General features: G+C 42.9%; 1 protein-coding gene across 1 annotated transcript; it reads left to right on the top strand.

The window, feature by feature from the left end:
• The first annotated feature begins 656 nt into the window (after positions 1 to 656).
• Positions 657 to 17,748, top strand: LOC129864074 (stomatin-like). Its single transcript, XM_055936660.1, has 7 exons — positions 657 to 850; positions 11,890 to 11,999; positions 12,343 to 12,415; positions 14,509 to 14,591; positions 14,679 to 14,882; positions 16,156 to 16,290; positions 16,893 to 17,748. The coding sequence occupies exons 1-7, from the start codon at positions 790 to 792 to the stop codon at positions 17,082 to 17,084; spliced, it is 858 nt and encodes a 285-aa protein (XP_055792635.1). The 5' UTR covers positions 657 to 789; the 3' UTR covers positions 17,085 to 17,748.
• The last annotated feature ends 323 nt before the right edge of the window (positions 17,749 to 18,071 follow it).

Raw genomic sequence — 18,071 nt, 5'->3', positions numbered from 1 at the left:
TCCTTCTGATTTGTAAAATAGTATTACAGTCAGGGGCCATTTTTCCAAAAATGGCTGCGACACCCCCCATAGGCCAAATCTGGGGTGGATCCATATCTAAATATTTTCAGGGTACATAAATCTACATCATTGCCAAATTTGGGGCTTTTATCAAAAAGTTAACAATTTATCAGATACACCACCCCACTATTGGGATAAAGGCACATTCATAGAGATAGTTAGAGGATGCAACATCTTATCTGTCCCATCATGGCGTCTATGAGAGCATGGTTAGTGTAATTGAGGCCATCTCCATTTTGAAGTGGTCAATTTTCTTCTTCTACTACTGCCACCTGGACTGTGCTTTTTGAACAGGTAGAAAACCAAGGTTGGCGATTTATGCCACCTGTAGTTATGGAATGTTTGCTTACAAGTATAAATAATTGTCTGATCCCTCCTTATGATCTAGGTGGAATTATGTGATACTTCCTTAACCTATAGGAAGTCCACCCAGTTGACTACTACAAAATGGTGAAAGTCCTCAATGGTGCTGCCCATGCTAAAACGTAAAACGAGCTATCTGGCACTCGAGTCCTCCATATATCTCCATGGACACATTTCATTGTAGTGGTTGACCTATTATACCCAGTAGGGGGTGACAAAGTGCATGAAAATTAAGAAAAAATATATTTAACGTCATCGGGAGAGGTAGCCTACTATAATGTGACTCAAACACAAGCTGGTTTTCAGCAACAAACATACTAACCTCAAGCCACAGCTCTGAGATCAGTGACTGAACTGTATTTTACAATGGAAGAATACGGCAAAGAAACCCAGTCGAGGGAGAGTAAAAGACGGGAACGTCAAGCAGGTAATCCGGTTTATTTACTAAAGCCGGCGGATATGTTTATATTTAGAGACAAAATGGCCACATTTGCGTCTCTTTAGACAACACATGACCAAAGAAAGTAGTGGGACAGGGACACGCCCTACAAAACACGGCTGTGTCACGCAAGTCCAGAGACCCACGCATTTTTGCCACAATTTAGCAGACTTGCTGATTTAACAGTTACGGTTTGAGATTACAATTACATTGTTGCATCGAATACATTTTGCCTACAGTGATGTGCAGAAGCTACTAGCTTCCAGTAGCGGTGCGTGGATAAAATCACCTGGAAAAAGTCAGAAAAATAGCCATATTACAACCTGTGTTGTGATAATTGAGTTGTTTGCGCTAGAACCTGTTATTTCATATGCATTGCGACCGTGATTATATAGGCCTAAAGGCCGAGACAATAAGAAGACAAAGTGGCAGAATAAATTCAACCACCCCTTTGTTGAATCACCAAATCGGAGAGCAACCTCTATCCGGCGAAGTCCACAAAGCATATTGCATGTCAACAAACAGTTAATTGACCTACAGCACGATCAAGCAAGTTAATGTTTCCCGATATTTTTGGACCACTAAACAACTAGCCTATTGATTTAAGAACCACGAGAGTTATGCAAATCACAAAGAAAACAGGAGCTTGCCTCCACTATTCCAGCACCATTTCAGCATCATCATATCACATGCTTAGTCTAATACAGTGACAACTAAAAGATACCAAAAACAATTTAGTCCAATCAACGTAAGCTACATAGAGTGGCGATTTTAGCATGTAAATCTTGGTAGGGCAAATTATTTACTTGGACTATAGGGCAAAATACATTACTTGCACTATAAATGGTGACAAACGGTGCACACAAACTACATAAAGTTGTCCCAACACCTTACCACTGCTACACCTGGCTATCAGCGGAGCCTTGTCTGGCAATACAGTTCATTCAGCCTCAATTACTGCCTACTAAAAAACATAGCTGACTTGCTTGAACAAATGTGCTTTCTACTGACAATAAGCAGCATAAGGGGAAGACAATACATAAGAGGCAATACGTAAAATTGATTAAGACATTAATGAGCGAGCTAGGACGGTTGTAGTCATTAACTATTTGTTCAGCACTTTTGAAATGTATAGCGACAGAATTCAGAATGTGGGCCGTTCTTAGTGTTCTCCCTGTACACCAAGTCAGAACTGTAGGATAAATAAAGGGGGCATATAAGCAGAAAATGAAAGCTTTTACAATATTTAATGATTACATTTCTCAAAAAACAGTTATAGGCCTGTGCACCACCAAGTCAGAACAGTAGGTGAAATTATGAGGGGAAAATATACCAAATTATTAGGATGAGGCACATGGGCTACTAACAGCTTACTACACAACATACTTAGTATTACTTTCTTAGCTACAGTATACATATCTCCCTGGCATATTACGTCATTTATGCAGCAGCATTCAAGACATTTTTGGACCTTGTTGTGCTGTGCTCACTTGAACAGGAAGGTGGCACGGCGGTCCTTCGTGGGCAATTTGTCATCAAACTTTGTCATCAAAGTCTGGCATTCTCTGGATTTATGGTGCTTTCAAGAGAACTGGGAACTCTGAAAAAAATATGGTTGAATAATGATGACATCAGTGATCTTCATGTCGTAGCTCTAGAAAGAGGCCAGAGTTCCCGACTTACAATTCCGATTTGGATGACCGTTCCAAACATATTTTCCCAGTCAGAGATATTTTTCCTGAGTTCCCAGTTGTCTTGAACTCACTGAAGTTAGATTTCCCAGTTCTGAGTTAACAGTTGTTTTGAGCGCGGCAGAAATCATGCTGGATTGACAGCATGGCCAATGTTGAATGTTTACCATTTTAAGCTCGGAAAAGAGAACCTTAAACCGAGAATTGGGACCACACACTCACTCCACTGAATAACCGGCTAGTTATTGCTTCGCAATCCTTGCAGTTAATCACGGATTCTTTCCAAACCACTCATTGTTGAATTTGCAATTTCCAACTTGTGTAATTATATGTCCAATGGCTAATGAGTACCGATATGTTTATTCTATAATTTCTCTTCATTATTTCTCTTCATATGACATGGATTAAAAATGATGTGCCAGTAGATTGTCGACTTGATTCATGAATGGATGATGACTGCTAGCTAAGATTTTGAAAGTATGTTGACATGATCAGTTCAATCAAAGCTACCGTAGATACAGTTGAAGTTGGAAGTTTACATACACTTAAGTTGGAGTCATTATAACTTGTTTTTCAACCACTCCACAAATTTCTTGTTAACAAACTATAGTTTTGGCAAATTGGTCAGGACATCTACTTTGTGCATGACACAAGTCATTTTCCCAACAATTGTTTACAGACAGATTATTTCACTTATAATTCACTGTATCACAATTCCAGTGGGTCAGAAGGTTACATACACTAAGTTGACTGTGTCTTTAAACAGCTTGGGAAATTCCAGAAAATGATGTCATGGCTTTAGAAGCTTCTGATAGGCTAATTGACATAATTTGAGTCAATTGGAAGGGGTACCTGTGGATGTATTTCAAGGCCTACCTTCAAACGCGGTGTCTCTTTGCCTGACATCATGGGAAAATCAAAAGAAATCAGCCAAGACCTCAGAAAAGAAATTGTATAACTCCACAAGTCTGGTTCATCCTTGGGAGCAATTTCCAAACGCCTGAAGGTACCACGTTCGTCTGTACAAACAATAGTACGCAAGTATAAACACCATGGCCATCATACCACTCAGGAAGGAGAAGCGTTCTGTCTCCTAGAGATGAACGTACTTTGGTGCGAAAAGTACAAACCAATCCCAGAACAATAGCAAAGGACCTTGTGAAGATGCTGGAGGAAGCAGGTACAGGAGTATCTATATCCACAGTAAAACGAGTCCTATATCGACATAACCTGAAAGGCCGCTCAGCAAGGAAGAAGCCACTGCTCTAAAACCGCCATAAAAAAAACAGACTACGGTTTGCAACTGCACAAAGATTGTACTTTTTTGGAGAAATGTCCTCTGGTCTGATGAAACAAAAATAGAACTGTTTGGCCATAATGACCATCGTTATGTTTGGAGTAAAAAGAGGGAGGCTTGCAAGCTGAAGAACACCATCCCAACCGTGAAGCACAGGGGTGGCAGCATCATGTTGTGGGGGTGCTTTTTTGCAGGAGGGACTGGTGCACTTCACAAAATAGATGGCATCATGAGGATGCAAAATTATGTGGATATATTGAAGCAACATCTCAAGACATCAGTCAGGAAGTTAAAGCGTGGTCGCAAATGGGTCTTCCAAATGGACAATGATCCCAAGCATACTTCCAAAGTTGTGGCAAAATGGCTTAAGGACAACAAAATTAAGCTATTGGAGTGGCCATCACAAAGCCCTGACCTCAATCCCATAGAAGATTTGTGGGTAGAACTGAAAAAGCGTGTGCGAGCAAGGAGGCCTACAAACCTGACTCAGTTACACCAGCTCTGTATGGCGGAATGGGCCAAAATTCACCCAACTCATTGTGGGAAGCTTGTGAAAGGCTACCCGAAACGTTTGACCCAAGTTAAACAATTTAAAGGCAATGCTACCAAATACTAATTGAGTGTATGTAAACTTCTGACCCACTGGGAATGTGATGAAAGAAATAAAAGCTGAAATAAATAATTTTCTCTACTATTATTCTGACATTTCACATTCTTAAAATAAAGTGGTGATCCTAACTGACTTTAAACAGGGATTTTTTACTAGGATTAAATGTCAGAAATTGTGAAAACTGAGTTTGAATGTATTTGGCTAAGGTGTATGTAAACTTCCAACTTCAACTGTATAACGTGATTTGAGGTCATTTTATCGGTGATCAATGACCTTGAGCCTTCTTAGATGGGCACTTCTAATGTAGCTCTATGGCTGCGTTTCAAACTCAAAGTAGACAGCCCTCAGCCCTAAACCCTCAGCCCTTGAATTACGTTTTACATTGTCACAACTGAATGTATACCTTAAATTAATCCATCTACATTTTATAGGTTCCTTACTACGAGACTAAGCCAATTTGCGAACACTAAAATCAATGTCTATATATATTTTTTAGCAAGCTAGCTTTATACTTTTTTCTGACATGTCAAAAATGCAGCCTTGTTTATTAAATTTGACACTTAGCGGCCACCAGAATTTGACGTGACTACAGTTTGCATTGAATTGTGGGTCACATCAACCCTGCAAGTGACCAAAGTTGTTCACTCGCTCCTTCGAGCTAAATCGAGGGCAGAAGGGGCAACAGTGAATTGGACCTCCACTTAAGATGGCAATCAAACTGCTTCCGGTTTGACTGGGATTCCACAGAAGGAAAGTGGCTAGTGCAAGGGCTGAGAGGGTAAAAATAACGTGTTTGGACTGCAGCCTATGGCAGCACCCAAGGGGCTTGAATTTTCGAGCTCTACCCTTAGATTTGGCAGTGACATAGTGTCCGCATGAGTGACAGAACACTAGGCCAATCACGGCGCAAATAGAGAACATTACCAACCCCTATGTGCCATATTTTCCACTGGCTGGCCCACCACCACAGAAATCACTGAGCTAGGTTGAAACACCGGTAGTTTGGAGCTGCCTTACTCAGGAAAGCAAAAAAAGGACCATAGCTCTGTTCGAATACCCATACAAACATGTCCATGATTCTGATCTATGTGTGTGTTTCTGCAAGTAGAAAAACATGTTGACTCACCCTACTTGTAGAGAAATGCCAATGCCATCCTTCTCTCTTTCATGTTGACAAAATGGTCTGTCACTCTGTCATAAAGTACACACTTTTATTTGTTGTTGTCCTAGGCTACCTGGTTAAAATTCTTGCTCACTAGCCTAACTTCCTTGCATGGGCAACATTAGCTAGTTAACATTAGCCTTCTACATGTAGCTACGTATTGAACTTCCATCCCATCAGGCCAGGGGCACAATGTATGAACTAATGGTTGGATCAGAGTTGCCATTATAATCATTGACCAGTAAGGAGAACTAGTTAAAACCAGAAGTCCAAATCCCTATCTCCATCCATGGTTAGTTTAGGAAAGGGCAATTTTAGCTAGCTAGCCTCCAGGGGACAACAACACAGCGAGATGTAACAATTCAAGTTGTTTCTGTCATTTATGTATGCTGTCAATGCGATTTGATAGGAGTGACGCCAAATCCAAACTGGCTTCCCTTGACACTTTTTTTTAGTGCGTTCCTTGCATTCAATGCTATGGGCGGCAACAATGTAATACTCTTTATGACCAGACATTAACAGATAGATGGTCTGTACATACAGAGACAGAGGGGCGCTGTTTCACTCATCTGGATGCTTTCTCCAGTGATATACTGTACATTCAGCCTCGTGCAAATTTAAGAAAAAGTATGAAACACGAAAGATACATTATTTTCTGTATTCTTTTTTTCTTGGTCATTTTTCTTTGGGGGAAGCCTGGCATCCATGAATACATGCCACTGATAGCTTTAGACCGCAATTAGGATCTTAACGGGCTCTATCTAATGCCATGTTAAACAACTGTGAACTCGTAAATCTCCGACTTCTGAGCGTTCAAAACAACTGGTAAATCTGAAAAAAACTATCTCTGACTGGGAAAAACGATTTGAACGGTCATCCAACTCGGAATTCCAACTCGGGAACTCGAGCCTCTTTCTAGAGCTCCGACTTTCCGACCTGAAGATCACTGACGTCCTGATTTCACCTTGTATTTTTCCAAGTTCTCAGTTGTTTTGAACGCGGCATTATTGCAAATTCCGAATTAGTAAACATTTCTAAAAACATCATTCCACCTTGACATTATGGGGTATTGTGTGTAGGCCAGTGACAAAATAAATCTACATTTAATAAAACAATTATTCAGGCTGTAACACAGCAACATTTAGAAAAAGTCAACGGGTGTGAATGATTTATTAAGGCAATGGGGATCATTACATTTGCAGACTAATGTCAGTTACATGCTGACCAAACTGGACGTGCGCATGCGCATGTTGATTTTGTACCCCCACACCAGACACGATCAGGACACGCAGGTTGATTTTGTACCCCCACACCAGACACGATCAGGACACGCAGGTTGATTTTGTACCCCCACACCAGACACGATCAGGACACGCAGGTTGATTTTGTACCCCCACACCAGACACGATCAGGACACGCAGGTTGATTTTGTACCCCCACACCAGACACGATCAGGACACGCAGGTTGATTTTGTACCCCTACACCAGACACGATCAGGACACGCAGGTTGATTTTGTACCCCCACACCAGACACGATCAGGACACGCAGGTTGATTTTGTACCCCTACACCAGACACGATCAGGACACGCAGGTTGATTTTGTACCCCTACACCAGACACGATCAGGACACGCATGTTGATTTTGTACCCCTACACCAGACACGATCAGGACACGCAGGTTGATTTTGTACCCCCACACCAGACACGATCAGGACACGCAGGTTGATTTTGTACCCCCACACCAGACACGATCAGGACACGCAGGTTGATTTTGTACCCCCACACCAGACACGATCAGGACACGCAGGTTGATTTTGTACCCCCACACCAGACACGATCAGGACACGCAGGTTGATTTTGTACCCCCACACCAGACACGATCAGGACACGCAGGTTGATTTTGTACCCCCACACCAGACACGATCAGGACACGCAGGTTGATTTTGTACCCCCACACCAGACACGATCAGGACACGCAGGTTGATTTTGTACCCCCACACCAGACACGATCAGGACACGCAGGTTGATTTTGTACCCCCACACCAGACACGATCAGGACACGCAGGTTGATTTTGTACCCCCACACCAGACACGATCAGGACACGCAGGTTGATTTTGTACCCCCACACCAGACACGATCAGGACACGCAGGTTGATTTTGTACCCCCACACCAGACACGATCAGGACACGCAGGTTGATTTTGTACCCCCACACCAGACACGATCAGGACACGCAGGTTGATTTTGTACCCCCACACCAGACACGATCAGGACACGCAGGTTGATTTTGTACCCCCACACCAGACACGATCAGGACACGCAGGTTGATTTTGTACCCCCACACCAGACACGATCAGGACACGCAGGTTGATTTTGTACCCCCACACCAGACACGATCAGGACACGCAGGTTGATTTTGTACCCCCACACCAGACACGATCAGGACACGCAGGTTGATTTTGTACCCCCACACCAGACACGATCAGGACACGCAGGTTGATTTTGTACCCCCACACCAGACACGATCAGGACACGCAGGTTGATTTTGTACCCCCACACCAGACACGATCAGGACACGCAGGTTGATTTTGTACCCCCACACCAGACACGATCAGGACACGCAGGTTGATTTTGTACCCCCACACCAGACACGATCAGGACACGCAGGTTGATTTTGTACCCCCACACCAGACACGATCAGGACACGCAGGTTGATTTTGTACCCCCACACCAGACACGATCAGGACACGCAGGTTGATTTTGTACCCCCACACCAGACACGATCAGGACACGCAGGTTGATTTTGTACCCCCACACCAGACACGATCAGGACACGCAGGTTGATTTTGTACCCCCACACCAGACACGATCAGGACACGCAGGTTGATTTTGTACCCCCACACCAGACACGATCAGGACACGCAGGTTGATTTTGTACCCCCACACCAGACACGATCAGGACACGCAGGTTGATTTTGTACCCCCACACCAGACACGATCAGGACACGCAGGTTGATTTTGTACCCCCACACCAGACACGATCAGGACACGCAGGTTGATTTTGTACCCCTACACCAGACACGATCAGGACACGCAGGTTGATTTTGTACCCCCACACCAGACACGATCAGGACACGCAGGTTGATTTTGTACCCCCACACCAGACACGATCAGGACACGCAGGTTGATTTTGTACCCCCACACCAGACACGATCAGGACACGCAGGTTGATTTTGTACCCCCACACCAGACACGATCAGGACACGCAGGTTGATTTTGTACCCCCACACCAGACACGATCAGGACACGCAGGTTGATTTTGTACCCCCACACCAGACACGATCAGGACACGCAGGTTGATTTTGTACCCCCACACCAGACACGATCAGGACACGCAGGTTGATTTTGTACCCCCACACCAGACACGATCAGGACACGCAGGTTGATTTTGTACCCCCACACCAGACACGATCAGGACACGCAGGTTGATTTTGTACCCCCACACCAGACACGATCAGGACACGCAGGTTGAAATATCAAAACAAACTCTGAACCAATTATATTCATTTGGGGACAGGTCGAAAAGCATTAAACATTTCTGGCAATTTAGCTAGCTAGCTTGCTGTTGCTAGCTAATTTGTCCTGGGATATAAACATTGGGTTGTTATTTGACCTGAAATGCACAAGGTTCCTTTACTGCAACAATTAATCCACACATAAAACAGTAAACCCGAATTCCTTTTTCGTCATCTCTCCTCCTTCCTCAGGCTTCTTTTTTACTTCTTTGGACTTTATATGGCGGTTGGCAATTTTACGGGGCATTACTACAACCGACTGGAGTGTGGACGTCAGTTCATCTTTCAATCACCCATGTGGGTATATGCTCCTAAACACCAATGAGGAGATGGCACATGGGTATATGCTCTTACAAACTAATGAGGAGATGGGATAGGCCGGACTTGCAGTGTGTTGAGGGTCACAAAAAGAACCTATTTCTATTTTAGCGTCTGGCAACGCAGACACTCGCTGAGGCGCAGGGATTGAATAACATGTACCGCACGCAGACGCTCGCTGAGGCGCAGGGATTGAATAACATGTACCGCACGCAGACCCTCGCTGAGGCGCAGGGATTGAATAACATGTACCGCACGCAGACCCTCGCTGAGGCGCAGGGATTGAATAACATGTACCACACGCAGACGCTCGCTGAGGCGCAGGGATTGAATAACATGTACCGCACGCAGACCCTCGCTGAGGCGCAGGGATTGAATAACATGTACCGCACGCAGACCCTCGCTGAGGCGCAGGGATTGAATAACATGTACCGCACGCAGACCCTCGCTGAGGCGCAGGGATTGAATAACATGTACCGCACGCAGACGCTCGCTGAGGCGCAGGGATTGAATAACATGTACCGCACGCGACGCGAACATGTTAGGCTACTATTCCTAATGTGAGAAGATTGCATAGTCATCATTTTGGCTAATAATATATCTCAATCACTGTTAGCAAAATAGACAGTTCTGAACAATGCATGCCTGAGCACGTTTGTTCTCATTTCGTTGCATAGGAAAAATGTGGCCTTTTTATAAACACATTTCATGCAATTCTACTAAACTTTATATGACTGGAGACATAAGCATAAGCATCTTTTTTTAAATGACACATATTAGTAGCCTACTCTGCTGACACTGACAAACAGATCAACCATCTAATCTAGGTCTACGAAAAGGGGAGAAGCAAATTGTACAGTATGACATCCATCTAGCCTGGAGGAGGAAATGATTGTCCCCAAAAACACGTTCCAGTGGTAGTGATCCAATGATAAAGAAAGTGAATATGCGCACACTCACTGGAGATATGGCCAATGCTCTCCACTAAGATGGATAGGCTACTGTTCACTCAATTGGGAGTTGAGACAGTTCAGTCTATTTCTTCTCTTTTCAGCTAAAGCCATTTGCTTTCTAAACTGTTTTTCATACGATTGTGTTTTTAAATATTTAACTGCTTTTCACTGACCGCTGCAACTCAACAAACAATGTGGCTGACCGGCAAAGTAAACTGTCTGGCACTCTCTGAGAGAATGGCGGGCAGGCTGGCAGCTTCTCTCAGAGAGATGCTCCGCATGGTCTAAAAGCCAGCCAATCAATATGCTAAACTGCCATTGCATTTTAATTGGGTTTGGACTGATTTTAAATCTACTTTTTTTGTAGCCTACTTTTGCATTTTTGGTCTTGAGCTTGGGTAGGGCGATAGCCCTGCTAGGTAGTAGTATAATAAGGTTATTTGCCCAATGTAAATTTGCCAGATAAAATCCATAACTTAGTTTAGTGTCAGTTAGTATTAGTAACTATTAGCCCTAGAATGCACCAGAATAGTTTTGCTAACTGGGCTATTATATGAGTGTATCCCCCTCATTCAAGGCTTGCAATGTTACTGTTGTGAAGGCTTTGTATGACATTTCTCTTTCTCTGATTCTGATACAGGTAGTCTCCTTGAAGGGATAGATGCTTGTTAGATAGTTAGCCATGTAGCCTATAGGTTTAATTCAATGAGTAAAACTTTAGGGGTTTGCATTTGCCAAATGTAATTTAAAAAGTCCCAGTGGAGAAGTTGAATCTCTTCTAGGCTGTTTATTTTCCTTCTAATCCGATTGGTTGGTGTGGTGGGTGGGTGGTTCAGAGTGTGAATCTAGGGAAAGGTTAGTGTGATGTCCCAGTTACCTGGATGGGATGCTTCCGCTGGTTGCTGACATGAGACACATGCACACTGTTTCTGGGTATTACCGGTAGTTCTAAAACAAATTTCAGCCTAATTGTTTGTAGCCTATGTATCTGACGCACAATTTAGGTTATTAAGGTTGCGTTTACACAGGCAGCCCAATTCTGATATTCTTTACATAATTGGTCTTTTGACCAATCACATCAGGTCTTACCACATCAGCTTTTTTTCAGAGCTGATCTGGTTGGTCAAAGACCAATTAGTGGGAAAAATATCAGAATTGCCTGTCAAAAAAAAAAAGTTGGGTAAAATGTGGAAGACATTTCAGTTGAAGGCATTCAGTTGTACAACTGACTAGGTGTCCCCCTTTCTCTTTCACTTGGCAATTCACAGAAGAATCCAAATGAAAAATAAAGAGTAAAGAAGTTCCCAGAAATGCATGATGTTGAAGGGGCTGCTCTTGTAATGGCTGGGATGTGAAAAGGTTTATTTTCTGTCTCCGGTTGTATTTTACTTCGTTTGTATGTTTTTGTATTGTCTTTCAGCTTTGGAGAGCTCAGATACTGACAATGGCCTATGTGGTTGGATCATAGTCGGCTTATCCATCCTTCTGATGCTTGCAACTCTGCCTCTCTCCATATGGATGTGTATTAAGGTACAGTTATTACCTATACATCCACACAAGATAGATGATGCGTGAACTGAGAACTGGTTAGTGGTGTCATTTGTGTGAGTCTATTTATTCTATGAATTGATCACTTACCAGTATGCCTTTATTCCCATGGAAATTGGCTTTCTCCTCTTAATGCTACACCAGCTGCCAGAATTGTATTGTTAGATATATACTCACTTTAAAGTAAAAAAAAGGGGTGGGGGGGGGGGGTGTTGATACCCAATCAGTGGTATTTCAGTATTGACTGGTCAGTGAAGGTAGAGTGAGAAATGTCAAACAAGGGCTAGGGGACAACTAATTAAGCCTGTGTTTCTTTCTCTCCCAGATTGTGAAGGAGTATGAGAGGGCCATCATCTTTCGCCTGGGGCGGATCGTACGAGGAGGAGCCAAAGGGCCAGGTAATAGATATACTCCCCATCACCACCGTCACATGCACTGTCCCTGGAAAAAGTTTCACTGTGCATATTTGCTATGATTCTCTCAAGGTCCCATACTTACTTTACCAAAAAGGTACCAAAACCCTTGATTGAACATATTATGATCACAGACAGTATGAGATGGATGAAAATGGCAATAAACAGTATGTGGTCCTGTCTTAAAACCACCTTAACTGTGAAAATATGTTAGGAGGAGTCAAGCCTCTTCTCAGTGTTAATGTGGTTAGGGGTACATCTGTTTTGACCTATTCGTTTTACATTGTGGTAGGCTGCTGCACTACTACTTCCATTTTGTATGACTTTCTATAAACTCTGTCCAGGACATAGCATACATGAAAATGCCTACAAAAATGCTGGCCTCATTTATTTTCAAAGACACAACTGGCATACCAGACTTCAAATAAGTAGTTGCACCGTCAAAACTGGGTCAAGTTTGTCGGCAAGAATGCTGACCGGAGCCTATTTTAATTATTACCTGAACAAATTATTAGAGGGCCTCCACATTTAAGTAAAGTCATTGAACACTGAAAACATTTGCGGGGAACAGAATGAGGTTCTCTCTCCTCACTAAATGTATTTATTTATTTGTTTTACCTTTATTTAACTAGGCAAGTCAGTTAAGAACAAATTATTATTTTCAATGACGGCCTAGGAACAGTGGGTTAACTGCCTTATTCAGGGGCAGAACAACAGATTTTTACCTTGTCAGCTCGAGGATTCAATCTTGCAACCTTTAGGTTGTTTTAAATGGTTCCTTCTGTGAGGAATTGCCATCTTTAGAGAATGTTTGTAACTTATTTGCAGATAATTGTTGTCTATAGCTAAAAAAAGCAATAGTAACTGTATGCAGGTCAGGGAGCCAAATGAACCAAATTCTTCACTTTTACTGAATGGGTAAGTAGAAAAGGGCTTAACTGCCAAAATCTTGCACTATCCCTTTAACAATGTGGAAGATACGCTATTACTACACAAATCTCCAACCTCCAGTAATTTCAGGTGACATGGCATTACTTGTGCAGGGGTGGTACTAACGTTACTGTAACTGTAAAGTGGCCACAGTAGTCTATCTAATCTACCATAGCCATGCTATGGACCTCAAACTCTCAAGTCTGTTTTATGTTTGTGGGAAGCCTTCTGTTATGCTCTCCATGGATGAAACATGATCTTGCGGAATTCTGGAACAGCCACATGATAGCAGCCTGGGGTAATAATAGACCCTCTCCATCTATCACGGAGGGACCTTCACGTTCCTCATCTGCCCTAAGAGCCCAGGCCTAAACACCAACGTTTAGTTTAGTATTTGGTTTCCCCAAGTAAACTCTGCTCATCTCCACGCCCCAAGTAAACTCTGCTCATCTCCACGCTCTCTCCCTCGCCCTCCGCAGCAAGTCTTGTCCAACTGCCGAATAAGATCTTTTAACAGGATCAACTGTTATAGGTCAGACTATAGGCTAGTCAGTAGTCACTTTTTATGCTAGATCTTTCCCTGATGCATTGGTCTTGCTCTGCATTAGCCTTAACCAAGTTGTTGTCATTTTTAGGGTGGGAATCCATGGAATTTTCCATCATATCCCATGATGCTTTTCATAGCAAATTTAGAGCATACTACTACATTGCAGTATTACCAGGGCCAGCTGGTATTGGGCTAAAGTCCCAGCTAGGAAAAATTATTATAGAAGGAGAAGGAAATGTATACACAAGTGAAGTTTTAAATGCCTCTGTTAAGACTCTTTCTTACACACCATCATGCCCAGCACTCTGTGTTTGTACTGTACTATATTGTACCATGCTGAACCCGAGGGTGTGCAAACAAATAGGTGTTCATGAATTTAGCAAATGTATAGAGTCATGACCAACAGCAGTCGTGTGACTAATGGAACTCAGGCTTGAATGTAGTCTTATGCCAGACATTTACTCAATTTTACTGTACTGTATGTTAAATGATTTATGCTACCCTTACTGACAATGACATTTTCTCAGCTTTTGTGATATTGAGTAGCTTTAAGCTTTGCTGTTAAATTTGTGTGTGCGTGTGTGTGTGTCACACCCCACAGGCCTGTTCTTCATCCTACCCTGCACAGATAGCTTCATCAATGTGGACATGCGCACCATCACCTTCGACATCCCCCCACAAGAGGTGAGCCCCCCCCCCCGTATTACCATGATTAGCCTATCATGTAATACATAGTGTTGTCAGTGTAACTGATTGTTCCCCCCTCATCAGGTTCTGACTAAGGACTCAGTGACGGTCAGTGTCGATGGTGTGGTATACTACCGTGTTCAGAATGCCACCCTGGCTGTGGCCAACATCACCAACGCTGACGCTGCCACCCGCCTCCTGGCACAAACCACCCTGAGAAACGTCCTGGGAACCAAGAACCTGGCGGAGATCCTATCTGATCGTAATGAGATCGCCCACAGCATGCAGGTACTGAACCACATCGACCACTAATGACTCTGTACTGACCATATGCTGACATGCACAACTCCACATCATGCATGTACTAGGGGACTGTGTAGATTATAGTTCTTCATTTAGTGTTGAACAGCAAGTCATAATTGCCATAGAGTTTGCGAGAGTTCACTGAATGACTCTGTTTTTAGAATGTACACTGTAATGGGTAAGGTTAGGATTGGAGAACTCATTCATTGATCTTCCGGTTATGGCCTTTCTTATTGTTTTTAACCTGGTCTCTCAAGACATTTCATCCCCCAGACGTACTGCTGCAGTAACATTTGGATCTCTATCAGTTTAATATAAAGATTTATTGTTTTCACAGATACTGGATAGGTGCAGTGAAATGTGTTGTTTTACAGGGACAGCCATAGAAGTATGGCGCCGCTGGTTCAAATTAGGGTTAAGTGCCTTGCTCAGGGGCACATTGACATATTTTTCACATTGTTGGCTCGGGTATCTGAACTAGCGACCTTTCGGTTACTGACAAAATGCTCTAACCCCTAGGGTACCTGTATGTCAGATTGATATGTCATCTAGTCTTCAAAGAGATGCTGTGTAAGGAAGGGGTGTTCTGGGCCTATTATGACCTGAGGTTACTGTCACGAGAATTTTGTTCTCAGTGTTCATAATACCCAATTGAATTAATTACTCAGCCTGAAACCCAGAATTTGTAAGAAACTGGTTGAAATGAATCAGACGGAGGCCCAGCCACAATAGTCAGAACATTTATTTACGAGAGCGCTCTGCCTATCATTTCCTGTACATTGGTCTATATACCTCACATTTCGTCATAAATGTCCCTCCTCCTCTGAGAAACAATGACAATATAGTTCACAAGTCTTCTTCTCATACATTGTCTGCCACCTGTTATACAATCTACTACAAGCCCAAGGTCTCTCCCCTCCCTGGGTGGGGACAGAATGTCCTGTAAGGAACACAGTAGTAAAGCTTGTCTGTCGATAGCTCCTCTTATCTCATACGTTGTCTCACACTTGCACCCTGCTTTCATACTAAAAAGGAACAAAAGTTCTTGTTCTAGTCCTGACTAAAACTACACACATCATCAGATTATAGTTTTATGATTTTAATCAATTTCATACAATCATACAGTGACAGGGTAGAATTATGTTAGTTATAGTTCTACGTTAAATGTATACAGCATTTAGTCATTATTCATAAAAATCCCATAACAGTTACCTATTGGATGCGGAGCTGAATGTTTTACCACCCGTGTTGTTCCCAGTCCACCCTGGATGATGCTACAGATGACTGGGGTATCAAGGTGGAGCGGGTGGAGATAAAGGACGTCAAACTGCCCCAGCAGCTCCAGAGGGCCATGGCAGCAGAGGCCGAGGCTAGCCGCGAGGCCAGGGCTAAGGTACAGCACTGACACATACAGACCAGGGTAAACACACACGCTGTGACATACAGGCATTTAGTCTATTTTTGAGGTAAATCCTTTTCCTCTGAGTGAAAATTCCAGTTGTCTTCTCAATTTTGTTATTTCTTGGCTTGATTTACTCTCAAAATATATCATCCAGATGAAAATGTTTTTGTGTAGGGTCAAGATGTCATCTGCCTTGTTCCTTAGCAACCAGTGGTCTTGCCGTAAAAACCCTTCCATTAAGCTAGAACAGATAGTGAGAGCAAAGCAGGTCACAAGCTGGGGAACCTCTAATCGAGTCTCCTCCCATCGGCCATTACACTGACTGGATACTATCTTCACATGTTGAATATGCTGGTTAAATATGAGGTCTCTGGGATTGATTTATTTTATTTATTTAATCATCCACTCTCTCTCTGGTTTCTCTCTATATACTCACATTCACTTGTTCTGTGCATACTGTGGAATTCTCTCTCTCTCTCGCTATCATCTCTCTTCATTAACTAATGGCCCCTCTTTTCCCCCCATCTCTCCCTTTCTCTCTGTATCTGTCCCCCTCCTCCCTTCCTGCTGTCCCCTGGGCCCTGTGTGTGTAGGTGATCGCAGCGGAGGGGGAGGTGAACGCATCACGGGCTCTGAAGGAGGCCTCCCTGGTAATCGCTGAGTCTCCGTCTGGCCTACAGCTGCGCTACCTGCAGACGCTCAACACCATTGCTGCCGAGAAGAACTCCACCATCATCTTCCCCCTGCCAATGGACATGATGCAGGCCTTCATGAAGAGAGACTGAGGAGAGCCTGATGGGTGCTTTGTAATTGCTGTTACACACACACACACTCAAGAAACAAACGTTCACACATATATCATAGTGTGTTGCTTTGCGAATCTGCTGTAGAAATGTAGTGGCTGTGATTGAGTGAACCATTTCCCTTGTGCCTAATGTTCTTAGGTCAATGTCAGCTGGTGCAGAGGAGGATAGTTAGAGAGCTTGCCTAAGCTTATGCGTCAAAGAACTTAATGTAAACATTTTATGTGTGTGTTAACGCAATTGAAGTGAACAGAGAAACAGGGTTTGAACAAAACCAAAGGAAACTGAGTCACCAGCTCTACTGAGGTGTGGTGTTTCCTGCACTGCTATGAGTCTGAGACCAGGATGTACTAGGGACCCTGTTTGTCTGTCTCTATGGGAAGAAACCTCTTTACTATAGCAATGTTAAACCGCTCAAGCCTTAAGTCATTGCTATGGGGTCAGTGTTCTCATTTCATGTCGTTTCTATGCATATCTGGATGGAAATTGGAAATGCATTTGAATATTTTCAAATAGCAGTATTTTATAACCACACTCTTGAGTGTGAAAGAAGCTAAATGTAATTTGTATGGGATTTGGAAATTGGTCCTCCATTTTCTGATAGCATACTCATGTATTGCTATGTTTAATAAATATCATCTTTGGAGAGTCGTGATCAGTGCTTGTATTGGCACCGAGAGTTTAGTGATCGGTTCCATCCAGATCAAAGATGTCTTTGAAACAGAAAAGCTCTGTGATCAGATCCTATACAGTATAAATTACTTTACTGTATAAAAACCTGGTATGTGTTTTATGTTAACTCTGCTGTTTGTGTAAAGGACATTGTTCCATTATTATGTTACTAAACTGCTCTGTTGTAGCCTATTTTCATCATATTGAAATGATTTATTAGCAAGTTAGGGCTGGCCGATATATTTGAGTTGTTTTAGCACGATATGAAAAATGCCTGTATCGCAAGAATCGAGGTTC

Source organism: Salvelinus fontinalis, chromosome 10, assembly GCF_029448725.1.
Source record: "Salvelinus fontinalis isolate EN_2023a chromosome 10, ASM2944872v1, whole genome shotgun sequence".
In the NCBI taxonomy this organism is placed as follows: domain Eukaryota; kingdom Metazoa; phylum Chordata; class Actinopteri; order Salmoniformes; family Salmonidae; genus Salvelinus; species Salvelinus fontinalis.
Note: the sequence above shows the minus strand (reverse complement) of the source record. Positions and strands in the feature narration are given on the sequence as shown.